At 60.6% G+C, this 25,954-nt stretch overlaps 1 protein-coding gene across 2 annotated transcripts; it reads left to right on the top strand.

Moving 5' to 3' along the window:
• The first annotated feature begins 809 nt into the window (after positions 1 to 809).
• ADA2 (adenosine deaminase 2) lies at positions 810 to 25,773 on the top strand. 2 transcript variants are annotated; one of them, XM_045839303.1, is made up of 10 exons: positions 810 to 857; positions 2,530 to 2,846; positions 3,784 to 4,003; positions 5,759 to 5,969; positions 20,024 to 20,151; positions 20,617 to 20,707; positions 22,059 to 22,167; positions 24,156 to 24,313; positions 24,927 to 25,129; positions 25,369 to 25,773. In XM_045839303.1, exons 2-10 carry the CDS (start codon positions 2,537 to 2,539, stop codon positions 25,481 to 25,483), a joined length of 1,545 nt encoding a protein of 514 aa, XP_045695259.1. In that variant the 5' UTR covers positions 810 to 857; positions 2,530 to 2,536; the 3' UTR covers positions 25,484 to 25,773. The 2 variants fall into 2 exon arrangements, with proteins under 2 accessions (XP_045695259.1, XP_045695258.1); XM_045839302.1 differs by lacking the exon at positions 810 to 857 and adding an exon at positions 1,147 to 1,238.
• The last annotated feature ends 181 nt before the right edge of the window (positions 25,774 to 25,954 follow it).

Raw genomic sequence — 25,954 nt, 5'->3', positions numbered from 1 at the left:
TTTGCAGTGAGGACAGACCAATCAAGGACCAGGGGCAGGAATCCCTCTCTCTGTACACGCCGGGCCCCCTCTAACTTTACTAACCACTTTCCCTTCCCACTGAGAATTGGACACGGAGTTTCACCCCAAATGGGTGGGGTGGGGCAGGGCAGACCCGAGCAGAAGAGCACAGCACAGGAGAGCAGGACTTCCCCAGCCCATGGCTGCCGCCTTGCAGCCCAGCTGTGTCGCAACCGGGCTGTCTGCACTCGAGTTTCCTTCTTCGCCTGCACCCCCGGCTGCAGGTTCCTCTTGGCACTGAGTTAGCACCGATGAGTGCTGGCTGACAACCCTATAAAGTCATTGGCTTTTCCCTACCTGTCTGCCCTCACGTCCCTGATTTCTGCCCCCAAAACACTCACCTTTTATTATATCCGCCATTGCAGCCTTCGCCCAGCGGGCTGCCCACCCCTTCACAAACACGTCTCAAGGGGCGGTGCCCTGCCCCAAGTTCACGGGCAGATTGCAGCGTGCTTCCTTGGGGTCCTTGTCCAAAACTCTGTTCTGGGTCCTATACAGGCACCACACTCACCAACACACAGGCCCTCCCCCCAAATAAGCACCAGTGAACACGCGTGCACAACCTCCCCACACAGACACACGCCAACACACGCAGGCGCCGCGTGCACAGGAACCTCTGGGCTCCAGCCCGAGGCCCCTGGGTCCCGCAGGTTGTAACCCCCTGGGCTGTCCAGGCTGGGGGGAAGTGAAACCTGCCTCCACGGGAAGCGAAACAGACCATGAGCCTTTCTCCCACTTCTGACTCAGCCCCTGGGGGCACCGAGCAAACAGTCTGCAGTGTCTGGAGCCGCTCTGAGGTAACCGGGACCCCCCGGGTGGGGGTCTGGGTGGAGCGCTGGGCTCCGGAGGTTCCTGGAGGTGACCCGGGAGCCGGGCGCCTGGTCTCCGCTCACCTGGCGCAGGCCTCTCGCCGGGCACCGTCCGGTGGGAGGAAGGACACGGGCATCCCCTGCCACAGGGCTGTGGGAGGGTCACGGGCCCGAGGACGTCTCCTCGGAACCACAAGTGTGCACGGTCCGTTTCCCTGTTCTTAGTATGCAAACGAAGTGTTCTTACAGGGTTTTCCTTCACCCTCCTTTCAAAGTCCAGAAACATTTCAGAGAGAGAGACAAGAAGTAGTAAAATAAAATAGCAAGAGTTTTTTTCCTTATGCTCGACCTGGCCCTGGCCAGCACTCCGTAAGTTTTGTCAGGCGGGCCGGGAAAAGTCCCGGAGCTGGGCTGCGTGAATCCGTCCGTTGGGGGTTCTCAGGGAGGGCGGAGGTAGAGGTGTGGGCACTTGGTGGCCTCTGTTCAGTGTCACAGGGAGAGAGAGACGAGGGACCGGGGCACCGAGTGGGGCGGATGGGAGGGTGGCGCGGATGCCACTGGCCACTGTCCCCTTGCAGCCAGCACTGTCTGTAGTCTGAGGGGGAGGCGAGGACTCGATGAAGTCAGGGGGCCCCTCCAGCGCCCCCTCTCCGGGTCCAGGGTGGATCTGAGCCTGACTGTGAGGCCAGGGTGACCTGTCCTCCGGTTCCCGCTGGTGTCCGACGCGCCGTGCAACAATTAAACGTGGGTCCTGGGGAGGGTCTCGAGTGCAATGTATTTCATTGATTACCAAACTTCTCATTTTTGTCACATCCCTGCACCTGTTTGCATGCATGCGTGTGCGTGTGTGTGTGTAATTTTTTAATTAACTGGCTTAGCCCTGGCCGGGTGGTCTGTTGGTTACAGCATTGTCTTGTACACCACAAGTTTTTGGGTTCGATTCCTGGTCAGGGAAAGTACCTAGGTTGCAGGTTCAGTTCCTGCTCCGGGAGCGTGCAGGAGGAAGCTGATCGATGTTTCTGTCCCTCTCTCTCTCATCCCCTTCCTCTCTCTCTAAAATCAATACGTGCTGTCCTTCAGTGAGGATTAAAAGAAAAAACAAGAAAAACTTCTCAGCTTTCAACACTCAAATTTCTAAAAGCTCTTTGTCATTTATTTATTTATTTTTGTTCCTGTATTATAAACACAATATCTTTTTTTTAAAAAATCTCTAAAGATATCAGTTCCAGTTCTTTGGAGTTCTTTCATCTCCTTCATTGTCTCCATTTCCCTTTAGCTCCTCCTCTGCGTGCTATTTTAAAGTTTCGTCACCATATCGGGGCCCCTCTTCACGTGGCTTCTGATACTTTGCTTGTGGGTCACATTGGGAAGCGGGACCCTAAACATCGGATCGCGACCTCTTGCCCTCTGCGTGCGCAAGGCTTGCTGACCGAAGAGCGGCACTACGAGGAGGGCTCCCGGCAACGTTGCGTTTGGGGGGCCCTCCGCACCGGTACCTGGAGGCCTTGTCTCTGGGGTCTCAGGGACGAACCCTCCCATGTGCCCCATCTGGTGCCCCGAGAACAGGGAGTGAGGAGGAAAATCGACACTTAAACCTTTCGTTGTCACTCGCTCCCCCTTGCTGGTGTGGTTGAGTCCGTCTGTGCATTTCCTCTTCCAGACACCCGATGTTCGGGGGGACCCCACCCGGGCGCGCCGCCCTCCGCTCCCTGCTTTTGCTGGGAGCCGCGGCCTTGCTCTGCTCCGCCGCGCCCATAGACGAGACACGGAAGCAGCTGCTGCGCAGAGAGAGGGCGATGCGGCTGGGGGGGCAGCTGGCGCTGACCCGGGAAGAGGAGCGGGCCAACCGCGTCCTCATGGCGCGCAAAGAGGCTGAGACGCGCGGCCCGCAGTTCCCGCCCAGCATGCACTTCTTCCGGGCCAAGCGCCTCATCGAGGAGAGCGCCGTGTTCCGCGTCCTGCAGAAGATGCCGAAAGGTAGAGGCCGGCGGGACGCCCCTGGGGTCCCGGGGAGGTGGGGAGGCTGGCAGGGCGCCGCTGGGGTCTCGGGGAGGTGGGGAGGCGGGACTTGGGGGTGCTGTTGCTCTGAACTCAGCGGCTCTGCCCCTGGTTCTTGCTGGCAAATTAGGGGAGGGGGTGTCCGAAGGTGCTCCTGGGTCACCCTGGAACCAGACACCCCGCTTCCGCGGGGACTCTGCCGCAGCGAGCACGCGGGAGGCAGGCCCCGGGTGTCGCCGGCCTTCCTGACACAGCTGGGAAAGCGTGCACCCGGGAGACCGTGTCTGGGGGCCCGCAGGACCCTGGTCTTCCCTGCGTACCGTCCTTCACGCCCCTCCTTCCAGCCTTTCCCCGGGGGCCCCGTCACCAAAGAGGGCGCTCGAAAGAGCGTCCTGGACGAACACGTTTCCGGTGGAATACTTTTACCGTATAAACCCATGCATATGGCGAGTCAAATAATCCTCATCCAGCACACGGCAACAGCCGTGTGCCACTTATGAGGACTTTGCCTTTTTTGCTTGATGTCACTAATAGACACAAAAAATAAAACCTGTGAGGTCGGTGAAGGGGCGTCCCCAGGGGCTGGAGAACGTAAGCTCTAGAGAGGGTGGCCCTGCAGAGACCCCCAGCCGGAGCCCCAGGGTCAAAGCCAGGTGCTGAGACAGGGCAAGAAGTCCAGGGGGACAGTGTATTCTGGGCCTTGAGGAGCGCTGGGGGCAAAAGCGCAAGCCCAGGGCCCCAAACCGCAGCCCCGGCAGACCAGAGCCCCATGGGAAGTCGGGGGCGGGGAGCAGGAGTCCAGGGCGTCAGTTAGAGGGGGGTTCGATGGAGAGCTGGCATCTGAGGAAGCCCCACCGGGACCCTGGCCTCAGCGGCCCCCACCCTAACCCCGCCCTCCTCCTCCCTCCGCGCCCAGGGGCCGCCCTGCACGTGCACGACTTCAGCATCCTGCGCATGGACTGGCTGGTGAGAAACGTCACCTACAGGCCCCACTGCCACTTCTGCGTCACCCGCCACGGGGCCCTCAAGTTCAGGTTCGCTCACCCAACGCCCCCGCCGCCCGCGGAGTGCTCGGGGTGGGTCCTGCTGGAGAAGTACCGGCAGGAGCTGCGGAACGTCACCGAGTTTGACGAGGGGTGAGTGGCGGTTCGGCTTGCGCCTGCGCCGGGCAGACGGCGGGTCTCTCAGGGCAGACGTGGCCTTTAGCAAGTCAAGGGGCGCTTTCTTGGAGCTTGACCAGGAAGTTCCCATTTGATCAGCCAAAGGTGTGAACAGCAACGCTGTTGCTGCATCAGGTGAAATTTGTCTGGAGGCCCCAGGAGAGCCGGAGGAAGAGAGGGTCTGAGCCCCCAGTCAGTGGGCAGGCGAAACAGCTGGAAACTCGGATGGAGCCGTTTCCTAACAAACCTGGGTAGTAATGTTATAATAATAATGATTATTATTTAATCTTTAAATTTTATTTATTTTCGGAGAGAGGGGAAGGAAAGGAGAAAAACATCAGTGTGTGGTTGCCTCTCACATGCCCCCCCCACTGGGGAGCTGGCCCACAACCCAGGCCTGTGCCCTGACTGGGAATCGAACCGGCGACCCTTCGGTTTGCAGGCCGGTGCTCAGTCTGCTGAGCCACACCAGCCAGGTTTAATACTTTCCATTTTCATCTCGGAACCACCTACAGGGGTTTCATGAGGTTACTTCCCTTGATGAGTGGGAAACACGGAGCCTGGCAGGGTGGAGGGAGCGGCCCCAGGCCCCCGAGCCGGGAAGCGGCTCACGTCCACGTGGGAAACGACCCGACCTGGGAGGGTCTCTGCAAGTTTATCTCGGCCAAGCCAAGCCGACCACAGGGGCCCGGGAGCCAGATCTCCACGGGCTGAGAAAACGCTCCCGAGAACGGCAGTTCTGCACCTCCCTCTGCACACGGCCGTCAAAGGAGGAGACATGAGGGGCTACAGAAACCCATGGGTGGTCGATGGGGGGTGGGAGAGAGCAAAGCAGGGAAGCCCCGGGGACGGGATGAAAAGTAAAGCAGACACAGCTTCTTCCACAACAGTGGGCGCAGGGTGGCAAGGAGTTAACAGTTAACGAGATAACAGTAACAATGAGGGGGTTTGTGGCCTTTGCCCCCTGCCCTGAGGGGTCTGGAGAAGGGAAATTCCAAAGGTGTGTCCTCAAAGACGCAGGCAGATGCTCTGTTCAGGGAAAGATCACCTCCTCGGGGAGACACTGCCAGGACTGCCCTCTCTTGGGTGGCCCCTTGTCGCCCACACTGGTCAGGGGTGTGAACCTGGCCGTGCAGGGCCGTGTCCGGGGGTCTTTCTGTCAGACAGAGCCCGGCATCCATCTGCCAGGGCCGCCCTAGCACAACAGACCCAGTGACTCAAACGACAGAAATGGGTTTTCCCACCGGTCTGGAAGGGGGGGTCCAACCAGACCCAGGAGCAGGCTTTGCGTCTCCTGAGGCCTGCCCCCGCCCACCCCGGCCGGCAGCTGGCTGCCGCTCACCGGGCCCGGGCCCACCCCTGGGCTCTTACAACAGCCTGGTCTGATGTCGGTCTGGCCCCGGAGCCTGCATTTACCCCGAATGCCCCTTCAAGTCCGTCTGTCCAAGTGCTGTCCCTCGGGGGTTAGGGGGTCTGTGTATGGATCCGCAGGGTCACGGTTCACTGCACAACACCCGCCAACGAGAGCTCGGTCTGGCAGGTGAGGACAGCGGGGTCGGGCGGCTCAGTGTGCAGAGCGGACGGGAGAGGCAGGGTGGGGGAGCCTGCCACCTGGCTCGCCCGCTCCCTGGAGGAGGAGGCTCTTCCCGGGAGGGAGGGAGCGGCCAGGAGGGCTGGACTCCTGTGGAGCCTGCTCACGCTGGGCTCGCGGCCCCCTGTGTGTCCCGGCAGCCTCCTGAGGAATTTCACGCTGGAGACTGAGAACCCCGAGGAGGCCTACCCAGACCGAGACGTCCTCTGGTCCAGGTTCCAAGCCATCTTCTTCTCCATCTCGGGCCTGGTCAGCTACGCGCCCGTGTTCCGGGACTACGTCTTCCTGGGCCTGCAGGAGTTCTGCCAGGACAACGTGCTCTACCTGGAGCTCAGGGCCGAGCTGCTGCCGGTGAGTTGGCCCCTCAGTCCGACCCTCAGTCACAGCCTACGGGCTCTGCAGGTCGGCACAGGCTCCCCACCGCAGTGCCAGGCCAGGACTGAGTGACGGCGTCACCCCCAAGGGGTCGTGAGCCGTGAGCAAGGCACCCTGAGCCGGGCTGGGCCGGCCCCAGCCAAACAGGGACTGTGACCCCCACGCTCCTGCCTCCCGTCTCCGCTGGTCCCCACTTCTCGCCCCGGCCCCCGGCCCTGGGCTCTGTGCAGGGCCTCCCTCTGGGGCCTTTCTTCGCCTGTCTCCTTTCGTATCAAACGTTAGCTTCCCCGAACCCCTCGGGCCGTGCTCCTGGTGTGGGGTGCACGAGGATCTGGGAAATGGACCCGGCCACCTGTAACGGTGGGGACCCGCTCTGTGGAGCCCAGGTGCATTTATCTGGGGTCTTGTGCGGGCAACGCTGCCAGCAGCAGGGCTGGTGGGAAGCCTTGCTCCCTCCCAGGTCCCCTCGCCCCATGCCAAGCTCAAGGCTGGGCAGTGCAGGCCTGGTGTCTGCACGGGAGGCAGAGGCCTGGGGACCTGCCAGCCGCCCGCCCCTGGTCCGGGCCCCACGGCTCCCTACACTGTGCCTTCTCCTCCACCTTCTGCTGACTCTGCTGCTGCTTTGTGTTTTATGCGTTTTATTTATTTAGGTTTAGAGAGAGGGGATGGGAGAGAGAAAGAGAGGGAGAGAAACATGGACGTGAGAGGAACATCGACCGGTTGCCTCTCATACGCGCCCCCTTGGGGCGTCAAACCTGCGACCCAGGCCTGTGCCCCAACCGGGAGCCAAACTGGCGACCTTTTGCTTTGCGGGATGACGCCTGGCCCACGGAGCCACACTGGCCAGGGCTGCAGACTCTTCTCATTTCCTGTTTGTTCAGCCTCAGAAGTTCCCTTCCTGATGCTTCCTCAACTCACGCTGCACCAGCCTCTTTCTTCTTCAACCTCGGTGGAAGCAATTCCACTCTTTGGCTCGAAATGACAGCCTCTCACATCCAGAGGGTGATCGCTCCCCCGCCACCTTGTCCCTGTTTTCCTCCCACCTCTTCCTCCCTGTTTCTCTCTCTTTCTTCTCTCTGCGCATCCAGTCACCAGACAACGGCAAGCTGCTACCCTGTAAGCTGCCAGGCTCGGGGCTGGGTGTCCTTAAGGAGGACACCAGTTTGTCTCGGGGAGACTCGTGGGTGAAAAATACAGGTGACAGATATTCTTGGGCATGTTAGAGAACCAGCCCTGGCTGGTGTGGCTCAGTGGACTGCGCACCGGCCTGCGAACCGAAGGGTCACCAGTTCGATTCCCGGTCAGGGCCCGTGCCTGGGTTGCACGCCAGGTCCCCCTCTGGGGATGTGCAAGAGACAACCAATCAACACTCCTCTCTCACTCTTTCTCCTTCCCTTCCCCTCTCTCTAAAAATATATAAAAGTAAAAAAATCTTTTTTATAAAGATATTTTCTTTAAATTTTTATTTATTTTATTTTTAGAGAGGGAAGGGAGGGAGAAAGAGAGAGAGAAACATCCATGTGCGGTTGCTGGGGGCCGTGGCCTGCAACCCAGGCATGTGCCCTGACTGGGAATCGAACCTGCGATGCTTTGGTTCACAGCCCACGCTCAATCCACTGAGCTACGCCAGCCAGGGCTAAAAGTAAAAAATCTTTAAAAGAAAAAGAATTATTTACATGGTGTAGAGGGAGTACGAAAAGGGCACAGGTTAGTGGTCCCTGGCGGGTGGGGTGGGGGCGAGAGGACCCAACATGCCTGATGGAGGCATCCCGGAAGGTGAGGCTTGGTCCCCTGAGCCGAAGGGCAAGCTGCCCCTCCTGGGCAAGGTCTCCCTCCTTGGGGAGGGAGGTGCTGTACACGTTCCTGTGGAGCGAACAAGGAGGGACAAGCAGGAGCTCCTCACGACCAGATCCTGAGACTCTAGGGACTCTCATCGAAAACAAGGCTGCGGCCCTGGCCGGGCGGCCCGCACCCCAGAAGGTGTGAGTCCGGCCCCGGGGGCCCGGGTCGGGGCGCGCACGGGAGGCAACCAGTTGCTGTTTCCCCCTCACATCGAGGTTTCCCACTCTCCCCTTCTCCTCTCGAAGACATACCTTCCCGTGAGGACTTCATGTACACGTAGCACCCTTTGCCCCGGAGGGGAAAGCACTGACACCAGCGGACTGTTGGAGGCAGTGGGGTCCACACGCCTCTCTAAACCCTCTCTGGGGAAGCCGCAGGTACGGCGACCCTGGTGTTTCTGCGCTCTAAAACCACGTGCAGTTCTGCTTGGGATCCCTACACTGACTGGGCCGCCCCCGGTCGGATCCGAAGGACTCGGTGGCTCTCCAGGGAAGGACACACCTGCCCGAGAACCAGTAATTCCAGTTTGCGGTCGGCCCCTTTCCCTTCTCCTGAAACAAAGCCCCTCACCTCCCCACTCTCCCTTTCTCGGCCTCCCGGGCTGACCCACCTTTCCCCTTAGACATGCTAATGCCCGCCCTGGGGGTAGCTGCCGGCCCGCTTTCTCCTGGCTATCTCCACGCACAGGGTGCGAGGTGTGCTCGCTGGTTTGGCCGTGTGCAGACGCGTGTCTCCCCTTGCGGGGAGCGGGGTGGGCCCTGCTGGGTGCCCCCAGCGAGCCTCCCTGAGTCACGCAAGCCGCGTAGACAAGGCCCGGGCACCCGGGCTCCTCGTGCACGGAGAGAGCAGGCGGGTTGAGGGCGCCCGCTGTTCGGGGAAGAATTTCCGAAGGCGATGAGCTCACCCTGGAGCTGGTCCGTGTCACACACGGCCCCTCCCGGGAGGACTGACGGTCACGTTTGGGCCTGGAAAACCCCTCTCTCTCCCCCCAAGCGTGGGCTCCAGCCCACCCTTCCCTCGGGTCTGGTGTGAGCCCCCCCCCATTTGTGTGCCGCTCAACCCCCGGCACCGCCTCCCGGGAACTGCGGGGGTCCACGTCTCCCCCTCTGTCCCCTGTCATGTTTATCTCCGGCCCCCGTATCGTCACCCCGGCGTGGGAGCCCCGGCTTCCCAGCGAGGTTGGCGGCAGCGGTGACACTGCCCGGGTCTCCAAAAGGCCCCAGGCGGTGATCCTGCTGGTGGGTGGCAGTCCTCCCGCTTGCACCCGGCCTTTCCGGGTTCTAACTCTGCGCTCTGGGGCAGGGCTGGAGGCTGCTAGGGACCCAGCCCCTCCCCCTCCCCCAGGGGCTCTGGTGCAGGTGGTCTTGCCCAGACCACACCTGAGAGGCTTTTAGAGCCCGGGGCAGCCCCCTCCTCCTCCACCGGGGGTTCCCAGAGGGGCATCCGGCCGGATCCCAGGCCTCCTGCCCGGGAGCGTGTGCCCTCAGGATGTGCCCAGCGGCTGCTCCCACCCCCCACCCCCAGCCGGCCCCTCGGGGAGAGCCGCTTCCTGTTGGGCAGACCCTGGCTGCTTTCTCCGTGTGGGCGTGGGGGCCCTCAATCCCACCTCAGCAGGCAGGGCCTCGCAGGCGAGGACCTGGGCTGGCTGGGAGATGGCTGCCTCGGGTCCTCGCCTGGCAGGGTGTCTGGGAGGGGGCTGGGCCGTCAGGTTGGAGCGGCAGAGAAAGGCCCAGAGCCCAGTGTCCTGCGCGGCCCTCTCCCCCCTTTTCTGCCGCTGCCCCGGCCGAGTGGGGCGACAGGCTCCCGGACATTCAACCGGGGACCCCGCCCGGCTCGGCCCCCCCCGCTCTGCCCACCCCCACCGTCCGCAGCCAGCCTTCCCAGAAGGTGGAGGGCTCCCGGGATTTGGGATTCTGGGAGAGGCCGAGGGGGGTGGGACCGGACCGTTTGTTCTGCTCTGACCCTGGAACAAAGGCCTCTTGCAGTGGAGAGCCTGTGCCCCGACGCCCCCGTTGGCCGGAGCGGGGGCGCCACCGACATTAACAACTAAAAACCGTCTGCTCTGGAATTCCTTTGCTGCGCCGCGCTGCCCCCCCACCCCCACCCCCACCCCCACCCCGGCTGGTGGGGCTAATTCAGGGCCTGGGATGATGTTGATGGACTATCCTGGCTGCTCAGTCTCCTATTGTGTTACTAATGCTCAATAACAAAGGCTACTTGCCTTTAGCAACAGTTGCTAGGCGGGTCTTATCTCCTGGGCTCCAGTCCCTTCCCCCAGGGCCAGAATCTGAGGCCCAGGCCGGGTCCTGGCCCTTCCCGAGAGTGGGGCTGGTGTAGCCCAGCAGGATTGCCCACGGGGGTGGGCGGCCCTGCAGGCTCTTACTGATGGAGGTCTCGGGGAGAGACAGGTCTGCGGCAGGGCCCGCCGGTGGCGGCCAGCCCTTTGGGCTCCGCTCCCTCAGCACCCTCCACGAGGTTGTCCCTGGATTCTCAGCAGGCCCCTCAGGGGAAATGCCACCTGGCTTACAGCTGCAGTGACTGGCATTGACACTGCTCCGTGAGAACACCGACGGCAGCCCTGGACGGGGTGGCTCTGGGTTGACGCCTAGTGTGTGAAACCAAAAGTCGTGGGTTCAATCCCCAGTCAGGGCGCAGACAGGAATCCACCAATGAGTGCAGGAGTAGGTGGGACGCCAAACCAAATCGATGTCTCTCTTGCTTCCTCTCTCAAATCAATCAATCAGTCAATCAATCAATATAGTTAACAACTGAGGCATGTAAATTGGTCCCATGCGTCCCTCGTCCAGGAGGGCTTGTTCCAGGGATGCAGCAGCTTTTGCAGCCTTCAGCCTTAGAGCGGGACGGGCACCAGGGCCTGCCTGTGCTCACAGGTTGCTGGATTCCTACTGTTGACTCATCCTGCTAGGAAACTGCCGATTTTGAGCTGTTCCCCTGTTTCTGGTTGATCCCACGGGTAGTATTATTATTCATAGTTATTATTTCCAAGTCCGTTCCAAAGACCAGCTCATTCGCTCCTCGCTCTGCTTCTATGAGGCACGACTCCTTTGGAGCAGCTGGTAAACATCCCCACCGAGGGCCTGAGCTGGAAGGCTGATGCGACCCCCAACCAGCAGACGAGGGTCCCCCCCCACCCCCCGCGGCTGGCTTCCCAGCAGTGTTCTGACCGGGGGGCAGGAGGAGTTGAGGGTCCCCAGCCCACCCCGGTGGCAGTGGGGGTGCTCTGGAGCCTTCAGAGTCTTCCCCAGGTGCTCCCACTAAGCCTGCAGTTTCTCTGGGAGAGGCCCAGGAGAGCTGGGCACCAGGGGACCCGTGAACGCCGGGTGCAGCCCCTGTGGCCGGTCCGCACCAGGGCACCGGCTTGGCGCAGACATAGGAAGCCGGCTTCTCCGGCGTTGAGCACAGGAACGGCAGAGCGGAGGACTGGGAACCCCGGCCGCCGGCCTCTGCTGCCTCTCTCCGTGGGCTTGATCACCGCTCTGCCCAGAATCTTCTTTTAGGCCCGTCACAGGTGTGCACAGGTAACCAGGTTCTTAGCGATCGAAGACAGAGAATTGAACCGAACACAAGAGTTTTTTTAGCATAAAGAAAGAGGGAAGATTTATTAAGCGATCGTACACTCCACAGAGCATGGGAGCGGGCCAACTCTGAGCAGAGACTGACCCCGTGGGCTGGAGGGATTCTATTCTTCTAGGGCAGAAGCCCCCTGGCTAGTCTCTGGCGGGCTTCTGTTGCACAGGTACAAGGAGTTGCGTTTCAAAGCTACTGCACATGTGTGGTTTTCCCTGATTCTCTTGATTGGCTACTGGAGAAGGAAGTCCCACAATGTTAATTCATTATAATGCCATTATAATGAATCAGGGGTAGTGTGCAGGCGCATTCTTTGAGCCACCATATTCAGAGTTATCCCAGAAAACAGGAACAACCAGTCTTAGGGGGTCTTTGTCACGTATGGATGTCTCTTATCTTAGCCCTGCGGGGCCTCTGGAGCTTCCTTCCTGACTATCTCCTGCCTCAACGTCCCCCCTGAGAGACATGGTTCTTAAAACTCTGTTTGGGGTTGTTGAAGGGTGAAGGTCATTCTTCTGTAACTTCTTCAGGCTTAGATTGGGCCGTTGTCCCTGCCTATCGAGGACCAGGGAACTCTCGCCCTATTTTATCTAGAGGGTGAAGAGGAGGAACCCCTGAGGCCACCGCAGATGCTGCAGGATAGTATTGTCATTCCTGCTCCCGTTCTGAGACCGTATCTCTCCACCCCCTAATTTATACTGGGGCCAAACAGTGTTGCAAAAGAAAACTAATCTCTTCTTTTTTTTAAACTTTTTGGGTCAAATTTATCCCAGTTGCTAAGAATGCAACCCAATGGTGATTTGGAAGGGATAGAAGATGTAGTTCCCATCTTGACTGCAGTGATCCTAAAGAGAAGGAAAAGAAACACGAAGATACTCCTGTGTAGACTAGAGGTGTCCCTCTTTGCTTCCCTCAGGAGCTCTCCTAGTGGGCCATGGGCGTCCCCTGGGATCCCACCGACCTACCAGACGTCTCTGGCGAAAGAAAGCCTAGTGAGTGTTGGCTGACAGAAATCTAAAAGACTTGAGAGGGTCACCACAGTCTACTTCTGTTTCTTTGTTTAATTCAGAGGTTTTGAGTTCCCTGGACACGATTTGTAGGATTCATGGTCCTATACTGAGTGTCCAGGCTCCAAAGAACTGTTGGGAAGGAACCATGCAGCATTCTTGAGCAACTGCCTATAATCCTGACAATCCCAGACTCTACCCTTGTGGCCCGAGTACATTTCCATTTCTCTATTCTCCTGTCAGCTTTCAGATCTGGGGCAAAGGAAGTGTACTACTAGAAAAATAGTTTCTGGCCCTGTAAACCATTCAGAGGAGCACCAAGATGATCTTATAAAATGACTCTTTTTCCAGATCACAAAGAAGACCCTTAAATATTCTATCTAATTTCCCAGAGCTTTAAGAAATTGCACCTGCGTCTGAAATTTCCCAGAAGGGACCTCAAGCGATGTCTAAACCACCACCCTTCATACTGGAGGCAGATCTCATAGAGGGACAATGAACTGAGAGGGGAAATTAAAATACCCTTATAGGAACAAGTAAACCACCTTAGAATTCCAAATTCAATTAATTAGGTAAGAGTGGCTCCACCTGGCCATTCTAGTGACCAGCGACCAGCAGGCACCTGTTGTGCAGTTGAGTGATGTTGCTGCTTACAATGATAGTACACACATACCAAAGATGGGAGTGGCTCATTCCTGCAACTGTCCTTAGCACTAGTCTATCAATGACCCCAAGGTAGATATCCTGGTACAAAGACAGCAGGAACCCTTCATATACAAAAGGCAAGTGGGGTATGAGTGAAGGTATAAAGACCAGAAGTCAGTTGGGGAGGACAAGCATAAAAGACTGTCTGTGGGCCCGATGAGGAGACTGCAGGAGGAAGTGATAGCGCAGGCGAGGTGCTGACTGATTCCCGCAGGGGAGGTCCGACTATGCCTACTGGGGGAGCAGCTGTGGGGTGGGCAGGGTCTCGTGGTTTTCAGTGTGTCTGATCTGCGTGTGGACATTTTCTTGCACCTGGCGGGGACTAAGGCTAACCCCGTTCCTCACCCAAGTCATCTTATCACAGGTGTCTTCAAGCGGCGGGCACCCTTGTGCCTTTTAACTCCCCAATCTGTGCCCGCAATTTAGCGGCCGACCTTCCATCACGGAACATCAGACTCCCCGAAACAGAATAGGTGGCAACGGAAGAGCATCCCGGGTGTCAGGGCAGCAAAGGGGGCTAACCACTCCGGTGTCTTCTCCTGGCTGGCTCACCAAAAGCTGTCACAGGTGGGCACAGGTAACCAGGTACTTAGTGATCGGGACAAAGACTTGAACCGAACACCCAGAGTTTATAGCAGAGAACATGGGAGCAGGTCAACTCCCAGCAGAGATTGACCTCAGGGGCCGGAGGGACTCTGTTCTTATAAGGCGGACCCTTCCTGGCTAGTTTTGGCGGGCTTTTATTGAGTATGTACGAGTAGTTGTATTACTTTAAAGCTACTGCGCATGTGGTCTCCTATGATCCTCTCCGATTGGCCACCAGGGAAGAGGGTTCCACAATGCTCCCGAATTGACCCCCGTTTCTCCTGGGGTCCCCCCGTACTAGGCTCACCTTTCCCTTTGCCAGAGAATTATAGCTCTCCATGTTAGAGATTGGTGAAAAAGAAAGGAGTTATTTATTCAAGTCATACAGACTAAAAGTAATGACTTAAAGTCTTTGTCAAAATCGCAAAGTCCCTTAAAACACCCACAAACACACACAGTCCTTCCTTCCCCCCTTTGCCCAGTCTGGGGTACCGTATCTCAGGAAAGGAAATAGAAGTCCATGGCTCAGGCAGCTCCCGGTTCTTCCCAGTAATCTGTCTCGGCTGGTAGACCTCCCCCGGTTCTCAGCACCATCAGCTGTGTTGCCGGGATCTCCAGGTAAAGCTGCGTGGTGGTTCTCTGCTAAAGCCACGTGGCGATTCTTCTCAGGGCTGCGGGGGAAGGGTCCCCCTGTGCCAAAAGTGCGTGGCCCTCCCTACATGGCTGCAGCCACATGCTTCTCTTCAATGGCTGCGGAGTCTGGGCTTAAATATCCTTCCAGATTCACTGGGCTCCATCAGGAGTCTGCGCAGAGGTGGCCCCATGTCGTGGAGCCAATCATCTCCAAGCTCTCACGCAGGCGCTGTAACTCGGGGGAGCTGCCTCCCAGTTACATCTTGGGGGAAGTTAGAGCATGGCCACAGCTATTTAACATATCTATGCAACCAGTTAAAGGTTATAGATGTGTAAAATGACCATGCCAGAGGGTAGCTGCAAAGGTTAGTTGCTATGCAAAACAACTCTCCATGTGTCCCTTCCCCCAACCCACACCTGCGGTGGAGGGTGAGGACATCCTATGTAACTTTCTAATGTTTCCTGGACACCTTGAGTTCTGAACCCCATTAAAGTCCTTCTTTTGGGGACCCTCTGGCTGCACCCTCCTACAGGCCCAATGGTCATTTGTTGATTTTTTTTAAAGGTTTCATCGTCTCCCATCTGCTCCGTTAGTGCCTCCCCACCCGCCGCCCCACCCGCCACCCCTCCGACCTCCCTCCGCCCGATCTCTGAGACACCCTCAGGGGCTTGGTGCCTTCAAAACCCCAAGCAGGGCGCGCTCTCTCAAGTTAGCGCTTGCTCACGGAGCGCCCACTCGGGGCCGTACGAGCGTGAGATCAAAACTGCCCTCTGGGGCTCATCGCCCAGGCGGCTGGTGACGGGCACTGACACAGGCAGAGGCAGAACGCTGCTCCTCTCCCCCGCAGAGCAGGGGGTGACGCCAGGATGGCTCCGAGTGCCGGTTCTGGGCTCGGTTAGCTCAGTGGCTCGCACATGCGTACGTTCAAAACATTTTGAGGATCCCGAAGGGCTTGTGTTTGTGTGGGTCACACCCCCTTTATCCTGTGTGACGCCGCCCCCGTTAGGAAATAATACAGCAGAGACATTTTCTAAGCACAAGAGTCACACCACCCGTCGTTTGCCAGAGCGACTTTGCCCCATCTGTGCAGCTTCTGGAAAGTTCTGAACACTGGGGAGAGAATGAGACTAAAAAGACAAATGACGTCGCCCCGGCCGGGCGGCGCGGGTGGGCGGAGCCTCGTCCGGATGCACCGGGGTTGCAGGTTCAGTCCCAGGTCGGAGCACACGCACAGGAGGCAGCCACCGAGGGCAGGAACAGGTGAAATGGCTGGTTGGTGTTTCTCTCTCTAAACTCAATAAATGAAAATTAAATTTTAAAAAGACAAACAACATGTTAGATTTTTTTAGGAAAGGAGTTCTGACTTTGCAGACTGCCTGAAAAAGTCTGGAGGAGCCCCAGGGTTTTCCCAAGGACACACGGAGGCTCTCGCAACACCAGAGGTGCAGGTTTTAACGGAGGGCCTGGAAGTCTGGGGGAGCCTCGATCAGGGGCAGGAAAAGCGCTCTTTTCAGAAATCCTCAGTGAAGGGGAGTCGGAGGCGGTGAGAGCAACAGTGCGAGTCATAGCAGCGGGGCCAGGCCGCACCTCCGCTCAGCAACCTCCGAGCTCGAGTTCTGGCTCAGAGAGCATTCGGAGCCGAGACTCAGACTCTAAGAGGAAGTTCAGATAGGAAGTCGCAGAGGTACAAGGCGCGAGCTGCAGGTGAAATGGGCTCAGGATACGAGTTACCCAAGAGGAGGAGGAAGGGCCCGAGGAGCTCAGGAGACACAGGGGTAGAGGTCGTGCACGGGGAGGGGGAGGGGGGAGGGGCGGAGGGGGAGAGGAAAGGTGCAGGCTTAGCCCCTAAAGGCCTTTGAGGGCAGGGATTTTATGGGGGGGCCTCAGGGGAGGATCTCAATAGACAGCCCGTCAGCGTCCCAGGTGTGTCCTGTCAGGGTCCTGGTCTCCTCCGACTGGTCAGCGCCAGGGACCAGGGCGGGGGTTGTTAGTCCTCGCAGCTGTTCCTGAGGCTGGCCAGGGCGGCCCTAGTCCCGTTCTGCTGTTTTCCTGCACCTGGCGCTGAAACACGCCTGAGGCCTGGGCGTTGTCTCTGCGGATTCCTGCTTAAGGGGGTGGCTGTAGAAAGGGCCACGTGGGAGTGCCCTGAGGCCACTGTTCCTCCGCCAAGGGGTCTACTGCGTGACCAGCGACGTGTGGCCGAGGAAGGGCCGGAACCTCGTGACCAGTGACGTGCGAGCACTGGAGAAGTCAGCCTGGAGGCCCCGCCCTGGTCTCCCCAGTGTAGCCTGTTGGCGGCACCCGGGGCCTTCCGCCCTGGTGACCCTGAGCACCTGCGGCCCGCGGGCGTGCTCTGCTGAGGTCTTAGTGCCTACCGACCTAGTAGGAGAGGAAGAAAGAAAGTTTTCTTTCATCTTCTTTGGTTGTGTTCTTGGGGCTGCAGATTAACTGACAGAAGCCACATCAACAGGAGTTAATGTGATGTTAATTAAAGAAAACATTCTCTTCATTCATTGATTTTTTTAGAGAGAGAGAAACATGGATTTGTTGTTCCAAGTATTATTCATGCATTTACTGGCTGATTTTTGTCTGTGCCCTGACTGCGGACCAAACCCTCAACCTTGGCATATCGGGAGGACACTCTCCAGTGACCCACCCGGCCAGTGCTGATGTTACTTTTTTGTAAAGATTTTATTTATTTATTTTTAGAGAGGGGGAAGGGAGAAAGAGGGAAAAGAACATCCATGTGTGGTTGCCTCTCGAGCGCCCCCTGCTGGGGACTTGGCCTGCAACTCAGGCCCGCGCCCTGCCTGGGAGTCGAACCATCAACCCCTTTCTTTTCAGGCCGGGCACTCAGTCCACCCAGGCACACCAGCCAGGGCTGCTGCTAATTTTTATGGGCACAGAAGCCTTCATGGAAAAGAGGTGGACACCCGAAGCAGTGGGTAGTGCAGGTGCTTGCAGACTACTCGATCAGATGGGAATCAGCTGAGGAGAAGTGGACGAGCCAGAGGAAGAGGGGTCTGACTTCCAGGGCGGTGAAGGGCGAGACGGCGAACAGGTGGAGGGAAGCAGGCGAGGGCAAAGGCTGCACCCTAGCGAGGCGCTGCGTGCAGACCCACCTCTGCCGGCTTTCTGCGTCGGCCCTGAGGGTGTGTCCTCCTGGCAGGGCACAGGGGTGGGGACCCCTCCACAAACGGGTCGCGGTCCTCCGGTCAGGCAGGTGAGAACAGGGCCGAGTGCGCCCCGTGCGTTTGCTGCTCTGTGATGGCCTTCCGTGAAAAAACACTCGTGCGTACAGAGCGGCCTATTTGGGGAGGGTAAGTGATCGTACTGAGATCACACTGACCCCTTCAGGAAACCGTAAGAATGCTGGGCAGCCTGGCCGCGGGGCTCACCCGGCTGGGCCGTCATCCTTTGCACCAAAAGGTGGTGGGCCTGGTGCCCAGTCGAGGCACATACCTGGGTCGCAGCTTCCCGTCCCCAGTCGGGGCACGTCCAGGAGGCAGCAAGTCACAAGGTCTTTCTCTCACACGCTTCTCTTTCTCCCTCTCGAAAATCAATACGTGTGCCCTCAGGCGAGGGTTTAAAGAAAAGAAAGAATAGGCAATACCAGACACTGAGCGAACCACACCTAAGGTCCTCGGCTCGGGCCACCCCGGCTGTCAGTCCGTCTGAGCATGCTCGCTGGGAAATGGCCTGGCGGGGGGGCGGGGTGCAGTGCCAGGGTTCGGGAGGGCAGCTGCCAAGGAAACTGAAGAACAAGGCCCCTGGGGCCGAGAGAAGGGGCTGGAGACAGCCTCCTGCTCACCCGCTCCCCGCAGCCGGGCCGCAGGGCAGAGCCCTCCAGGGAGGGAGGGGCGGACAGCCGCTCTGTGGGCCTGGGGCGCCGCGGGGGTCCAACGGCAGCACCTGCGGGGGGGGGGGGCGGGGGGCGGGGGGCGGGAGGGAGGAGAGAGGACAGCGCCGCGCGCAGCCGGGCAAACAGGAGAGGCCCGGTGAGAGGAAGTGCCCGTTCCTCCAGGGAGAAGCGCTCGCCCCTGCCTCCCTCCCCGTCTCCCCGCCTCTTCTGCGGGCTCTGTCCCCGGATGTGCCCCCTCCAGCTGCCCTCCCGCCCCCTGCCGGCCCGGACCCCTGGGAGGAACCCGTTTGCTTGCAGAGCAGCCCCCCCCCCCCCCGCTTCCTGTTTATCAAGTCCTGCTCCCACCCCACCCCCAGCTCCACACCGCGGCCGACCCCCCAGGGACGCTTGCTGAGCCTCCCCCGTTAACGCAGCCCCTGCTCCCTGGAGACCCCTGTTCCTCTAACACAACTCTTCCTGCTTCGGATCGGGAAAGTGGGGGGAGTCAGCCTCTCCTCCAAACTGGAAGCCCCTTGAGGCCGGGCGCCCGGCCTGGTTAGCGTGTGTTTGTCTATCCCAGCGCCCAGCCCAGCTTCGAACGGCCTGTCCGCTGGGCACATCATCACCCTCCCTGGGAATGCACGGCCCCTGAGTCCTCCTCCTCCCCACTCCTCACCCCACCGTCTCTGCAGATGGTTCTACTTCTGATCCTGACCTCAAACTGCCATCGCGCAGCCACTTGGAGTGGGGGAGACCCGGGGGCGAGACCTGGTCCCCCGGAGCCGTCCCAGCAGTGGAGCGGCCCCACCTGCCCCGCAGGCGCTGTGTGTGTGTGGGGGGGGGGGCACTGTCACACTCGTCCATCTCTTCCCTTTGCCTCCTGTCTCTCCCTGGATCTTGTAACCATGTCACTCTTGGTGCCCCTTGTAGTCACAGCCACTGCAGGGGTGCTCCACCTCGGGCGGGAGAGGGGAGAGGACCTGGGTGCTGACCCCCCCCACCGGTCTATTCTAAACTCGTCACTTCAAAGTGGGGCAAGGGACAGGAAGGAGGACACTCCGGAGGGGCCCCAGGGCTGAGATAAAGGACAACAGGACAGAGACCCTGTTCTAAGACCGGTTGTCCCTGCTTTCTGGAAAAGCACTGAGTCATGGTGACTCATGAATGCACCTGCACGGAAGATGCTACAGGACCCCTGACCGGATCCCTGCTTCATTATAATAACATTATAATAAATTAACATTGTGCAACCCCCTTCTCCAGTGGCCAATCAAGGAAAATCATGGGAGACCACATGCGCAGTAGCTTTGAAGCAATACAAGTACTTGTACAGGCGCAATGAAAGCCCGCCAAAACTAGCCAGGGAGGATCCGTCCTCTAAGAATAGCATCCCTCCGGCCCCTGAGGTCAATCTCTGCTGGGAGTCGACCTGCTCCCATGTCTGCGGTGTGTACTATCGCTTAATAAATCTGCTTTCTCTCTTCCTGCTCTAAAATCTGCATGTTTGGTTCAATTCTTTCTCTGCAATCATCAAGAACCTGGTTACCCATGCCCACCTGTGACAGCTGCTGACCCAGCCCCACCCACGATGGGCCAGGCCCTGCTCTGCGAAGGGGGGACCCAGCCGTCCACAAGACAGTCAGAGAGAGACCCCAGGTCAGCCCCCCAGAGGGGCCAGGGCTTCCGATAGAGGCCACCAGAGGCCACCAGAGGCGTCACCTGAAAGATTGCCAGGTCCGGCCTGCTTTCAGAGGGGATTGACGGCGGGAATGAAGGTCCGCTCCCCTCACCTGCGGTGTCCGCCCGGGACCGTGCTCCCGGCCCCAAGGTGTACGAGCTGAACGGGACGACCCACGGCCCCGAGTGGACGGTGGAGACCTACAGAGACGTGGCTTCCCTGTTTAAGAGGGAGCATCCCGGGTTTGTCGGAATGAAAATCATCTATTCAGATCACAGGTGAGCGGGAGCGCGCTGAAACGGCGGGAGGGAGAGTGGGGTGTGGGCAGAGCCCGGGGTTGGGAAGGGCCCAGGGAGGGGAGACAGGGCGAGGAGGGAGGGGGGCCAGAGGCCCCTGGGCTTGTGGGTGGGGGTGGGGAGAGTCCCAAAACCTGTCACCGGCAGCTTTCCAGACGGTGGTGCTAAGCTCTGATCCCACATCTGCCCGGGCGTTCGGGGAACTGGCCCAATTCCTCTTTAATTTGCCACCGGGGCTCTGCTCTGTGACGTGTGCGGCTGCAGGTGAGGCCTTGGTGGGCAGCGGGGCCCCGAGTGACAGCTGCCCCGGCATCCGGGTGTGGAGACCGCCGCACCCGCAGTGGCGGCGCCGGCAGGGCCTGGGGTGGGGAGGAGGACCGCTGCAGGGGCTGCCGGGGCTGCCGGGGCACAGGCCGCGCCGTCCTCACGTCTCTCTCCCTCTCCCAGGTTCAAGAACGTGTCCCTCATCACGGAATCCGTCCGGATGGCCATGCAACTTCAAACCAGATTCCCCAGGATGGTGGCAGGGTTTGACCTGGTAACAGTCTCCGGGGGCCGGCAGTGGTGGTGGTGGCGGGGGGGACGGGGGAGGGACAGCCCGCGGAGAAGGGAAGTGGAAGGGCCCGGGTGCCAGGATCGGGAGGGATTCGGGGAGCGGGCGATGATGATGATGATGACAGACGGGTGTGTTCCCGTCCCCCCCGCCTCCTGCCCCGGTTCACCCCGGCTCACCCCGGCACTGCTCACGGTCCTCTCCCTTCCGGCCACTCGGGGGAGTCACGGCCACCTACCCCCCCCATCAAAGCCTCGGCCACATGCCCCCAGCCAGGCCTCACTTCCCCCAGAGGACTCGTTGCTGCGTTAACTCGGACTCGTTGGCTGAAAGGCGCCTGGACGCCCCTTTCGGAGCCCCCACGTTGCTCTGGAGCCTTCGCTTACGTGGCCGCCCAGAGTGGCCAGAGCCCCGAGGGGGAGGTGTCAGGGGCTTGGTTTTCCGGGCCCAGGGTATCCTCCTGGGTCCCCGGGGGAGAGGCCCAAGGCTCTGCTGTGCGGAAAAGGGGCAGAAGCCCCCCCATCTCGGCCTCCGCCTCCAAGCGCGGCGGGGCACGGGGGCCTGGGCGAGGGTGCAGGTTCCGGAAGGGCCCGTGCGAGGACAGACATGGACGAGTCCTGGCGGGGGACGGGTGGCCGTCGTTCCAGGGGCCGCTGGCGGGCTCCGTTCCTGTCATGCCTACGTGCCACCCTGCCACGCCGAGTACCCGTGTCTGCTTTGACACAAAAACGTGGCAGGGCCCCCCTTACGGCTTCGAGTGGGTGCTCCGAAGGAGGGACCCCAGGGTGCGGGGCTGACCTGGGAGCTCCCTGTGGGGTCCTGGCCCTTCCCATGAGTTACAGTGGGGGGTGGTGGAGCTGAGTGGAAGAGGGGCCCTGCCAGGAAACTGCCCTTCCCCACCTCCCCCCCCACCCACCCCGGGGACCCCTGGGGGTGACTGGTCTGGGCGCTCGTTGCCTGGCTCCCTCGCTCTCTTGGTCTCTTCTGCCCTCAGCCTCTCGTTCCCGCTGGGTCTCTGTTTCCCAGTCCCCGCCCTCTGTCTCTCTTGCTCTCTGCCCATCAATCATGGTTCCTTCTCCCGAAGGAACCCAGGGTAAATCGTGGGGGGCTTGGGAGACGGTGCGGGGAGACGAGATGGGAAGGACTCAGGGGGGATTCTCTGGGAGCGAGCATGCGCTCTTTTCTGTCCTAACTCTGCCGTGGGGGACGAAGTCCTCCAGCCACAGAGGCAGGGTCCAGGGGAGGGCGCCCCCAGGCGGCAGGGCACCACAGCAGAGCAGAGCGAGGCCGGACCCTGCCGCCGGCGGCCCCACGGCCCCTCCTCCCTGTGCTGCAGGTGGGGCGGGAGGACACCGGCCACTCCTTGCACTACTACAGGAAGGCCCTGACGCTTCCCGCCGCGAGAGGCCGCACGCTGCCCTACTTCTTCCACGCCGGGGAGACAGGTGAGCCGCGTGGGGAGGGCTGCTCAGGGCGCAGAGGAGGAGGAGACGGGTGGGCGGGGAGAGCGCCCACGGGCAGGGTCTGCTCCCATCCCGGCAGCAGCCGGCTCAGTCCCCGCGGAAGGAACCTCTGCGGCGCCAACAGCGGCCCGTGCGGTACTTCAGACCCGCCCCCAGCCCCCGTTCCGCACACACGGCGCTCAGGGCTCCGAACGCAGTGCAGACCGTGCGGGGCAAAGGCGCGGGGCTGTACTCGCGCCCCTGGTTTGCGATAATCTCCGTTTTATAACGAGCGGCTCGTGCCCGAGGGGTCCGCTCACCTTTCCAAAGTCACGCCCTGGAAGCGACCTGCCCTGGCACCCAGGGGCCCTGTCCTCACGCCTCCGTGCCCAAGCGGAGACCCTGCGTTGCCCTGTGGTCTGACCACCATTGTTTCCGACACGCCCTGAGCTCAGCATGTGCCCCGCCCCCCGGCCCTCGGGCCCCCGGCCCCCCAGCCTCGGTTGGAGAGCTCGGTGGTCTCCCAGCTCCTCCCACAGCCCGACGCTGAGCCGAAGGAGTCTCAGATCACGGCTGCAGCGTCAGATCAAAGGGACCGTTTGGGGGACCCAGACCAGGAGAAGCGATGGCTGCTAGTCGTCCCCTCCCCCTCCCCCACCTGGGGCCGCGGGTCCTGGCACCTGGCACCTGGCACCTCGGAGGAGGGGCGGCAGGGAGCTCGGGTTTCTCGGCCAGGCCTCATCCGGGGGCAAAGGCCTCTCTGTCTGGACCTTCCGAGTCGGGTCGGACCGCAGCTCTCCCGAGCGAGCTGAAGAGCTGTTTGTGGGTGAGGGGGCGGGGCTGTCCACCTGGAAGAGCCTGGGGCCTCGCTGGGGAACGGCGCACCTGTGTGAAATCAGCTCTGCGCAGTAACTAACTCGGGATCCGGCCCGATTCCGGGACGCGCGGACCCAGGAGGAGATTTCTGCCAGGACCTGGGTGTTCAGTATCCCAGAGCAGTGCCCGCCCCTCCCTCTTGAGAGGAGACGCCCTCGCGAAGAAAGGACCAGATGGGAAACCACTGACCATCCACCCAAAAACACACACCCTATTCGGCAATGGGAACTTCTGGGGGGGCTTTATTCCTAACGGAAAGGGGCGATTTTCCCATCTTACTCGTGGATCGGCCTGGGAGCTTTGGGCCGCCCGGAGTGGAAGGCACACACGCCCGGCAGGCTCAGCGGCGGGGCCCTCTGTTGCGTCACAAAACGGTACACGTTTCCTTCAGGAGAGGAAGCCCCGGAGGCTCCTGGCCCGTGACCCCGCCGGCCGGCCGGCCTCGGGCCCTCCCAGCCGCAGGGGAAGGACGTCGCCACAGGAGTCCTCACCCTCTGACGCAGGCCTGGCTGCAAGGCGGGTGCCGTGGGGACAGCGGGGACCGAGGCAGCCAGGAGCACCTGCCATGGCCTTGTTCCCACCGGCCGCTGAGCTCTGTCCATGGCTGTCGTCCCCAGAGCCCTGTTAAAGGGTAGACAGCAACGTAAGGGCGCACAAACAGTTGTGTCGCTAGCGTCTGCAGCACGTGGTCATGACGACTGCAAACATTGAATCCCCAGAAAGCAACTCTGGGAACACACACACACACACACACACACACACTCACACGCGCGCGTGGAGAGAAGGCGTAGGGACTGCAGGCTGCACGGACCCAGGAGGGAATCCCAGCCTGGTTCCTGCTGAGAGTCTCGCTCCGCCCACGAAGCCTGAGTCAGTCCCAGCTGCCCCGTGTGTCACGTGCACACGCACACACGTGCTTGCACACGCACACACGTGCTCACCGAGCAAAGGCCCGCCATGCTCTCCTGAATGTTGTTGGGAAGGAAATGTGTGTGTGTGTGCCTCTGGGTTTCATGGCTGTTCAGCTTGCTGTTCTTCCTGGGGGGGCTGGAGGGTTCACCTGAGGAATACCTGTGGGTCAGGTCCGCCCTCTGGAAGACTCCCCCTCTCCCCAGACTGGCAGGGCACTTCGGTCGATGGAAACCTCCTGGAAGCCCTCGTACTGAACTCCACCAGGATTGGCCACGGGTTTGCTCTGACCAAACACCCGGCCGTCTGGACTGAGTTGTGGAGGAAGGACATCCCGGTAGAAGTCTGTCCCATCTCCAACCAGGTGGGCGCCGTCCAGTACAGCGTTTGCCCCAGCCCCACCCTCTGCTCTGACCCCCAGAGTTCCTCCTGTACGGCCTCCCTCTCCGTGGCTCTCTGGTCCCCCGTGTCCCCCACTCCTCCCACCCGGCTGAGTACGGCTGCTGAGGGACGGGCCCTTGCCTGACCCAGCCCGAACCCCGAACAGTGAGGCTGCCGTGAGGGGCCCCGGGGAGGGGGGTGGAACTTTGGGCCAAGCTGTGGACAAGGCTAGAGGGACCCTGGGGTGGGGGGTGCAGGGAAGTGGCCGGCGCTGTGGGTGCTGCTGCTCCCACGGGCGCTTTAGGAATCTGCCCATCTTGCTGCGTCCGGGCCTGCTGCTCCGAGCAGGACGGAGCAGGACCGATGCTTGTGTGTGGGGGGGTGAGCCTGGGAGGTTAGGAGGAGCGGGGTCAGGGGTCGGGGGGCATGGGCCATAGCCCCGCGTTAGGACTTTGTCCAGAAGGGACCCCCACACTCGGAAGGGGGCGGAGCTAAGGCAGGAAGACGGGAGCCCCCGGTGCTTCCCGGGCCAACCTTCCTCCTGACGGCTCTTCCCGGGTCACAGTGTGTCCTCCCCCCGGCCTCCCCCTGGGCAGGTTCTGCAGCTGGTGTCCGACCTGAGAAACCACCCCGCCGCTGTCCTCATGGCCACCGGGTTCCCCATGGTGATCAGCTCGGACGACCCCGCCATGTTCGGGGCCTCGGGCCTGTCCTACGATTTCTACGAGGCCTTCATGGGCATCGGCGGGGGGAAGGCCGACCTGAGGACCCTCAAACAGCTGGCCCTGAACTCCATCAAGTGAGTGGCCCGGGCCGCGCTCGGACCCCCGCCCCCAGAGCCCGCACGCTGCCTTCCCATGGGGGTCTGGCGCAGAAGCCTGGACGGGATCCGTGCGTGTTCTCCACACGGTCTCGGGTCCGTGACTGCTCCCAGATGGGGGGGAGGGGTGTGTTCTGCCAGCGTCCGGAAGTCCCGCCCCTTCCTGTCCTGCCCCCCAACCCTTCCCGGGGCTGACCTGGCCTTCCCTTCCCGGGCAGGTACAGCGCCCTGCAGGACGCGGAGAAAAAGGCCGCCCTGGAAACCTGGGCGGAGAGATGGGACGCCTTTGTAGCCGAGCTGGCCGGAGGCTGGAGCGAGGAGACAGCCGCGTAGGCCCCTGTTCCCAGCTGTCCGCCACGGGCCGTCTCCCTGCCGCTCCGTTGTTCCTGAGTCCACTCCGGGCCGTCCCCACGCCCGTTTCTTCGTGCAGATCAGCAGAAGCCTTCCATCTGTTTAACATCTCAGAAATACTCCATCAGCCCTGGCGGGGGTGGCGCATGGGTTGAGTGCTGGCCTGGAAACTAAAGGGTCACCAGTTCGATTCCCAGTCAGGGCACAGGCCTGGGTTGCGGGCCAGGTCCCCAGCAGGAGGCGCACAAGAAGCAACCACACACGGATGTTTCTGTCCCTCTCTTTCTCTCCCTTCCCCTCTCACTAAAAATAAATAAAATCTTAAGAGAGAGACATGCTTGATCAAATGAACTTAGGTTTTTTCAAAGTATATTTTATTGATTATGCTATTACAGTTGTCTCATTTTTTTTCTCCCCTTTATTCCCCTCTGCTCTGCACCCCCCCCACCAGCA

Source organism: Phyllostomus hastatus, unplaced genomic scaffold, assembly GCF_019186645.2.
Source record: "Phyllostomus hastatus isolate PE091 unplaced genomic scaffold, TTU_PhHast_1.1 phas_contig_29, whole genome shotgun sequence".
Classification (NCBI taxonomy): Eukaryota; Metazoa; Chordata; class Mammalia; order Chiroptera; family Phyllostomidae; genus Phyllostomus; species Phyllostomus hastatus.
This window is presented reverse-complemented; position numbering and strand designations above follow the sequence as displayed.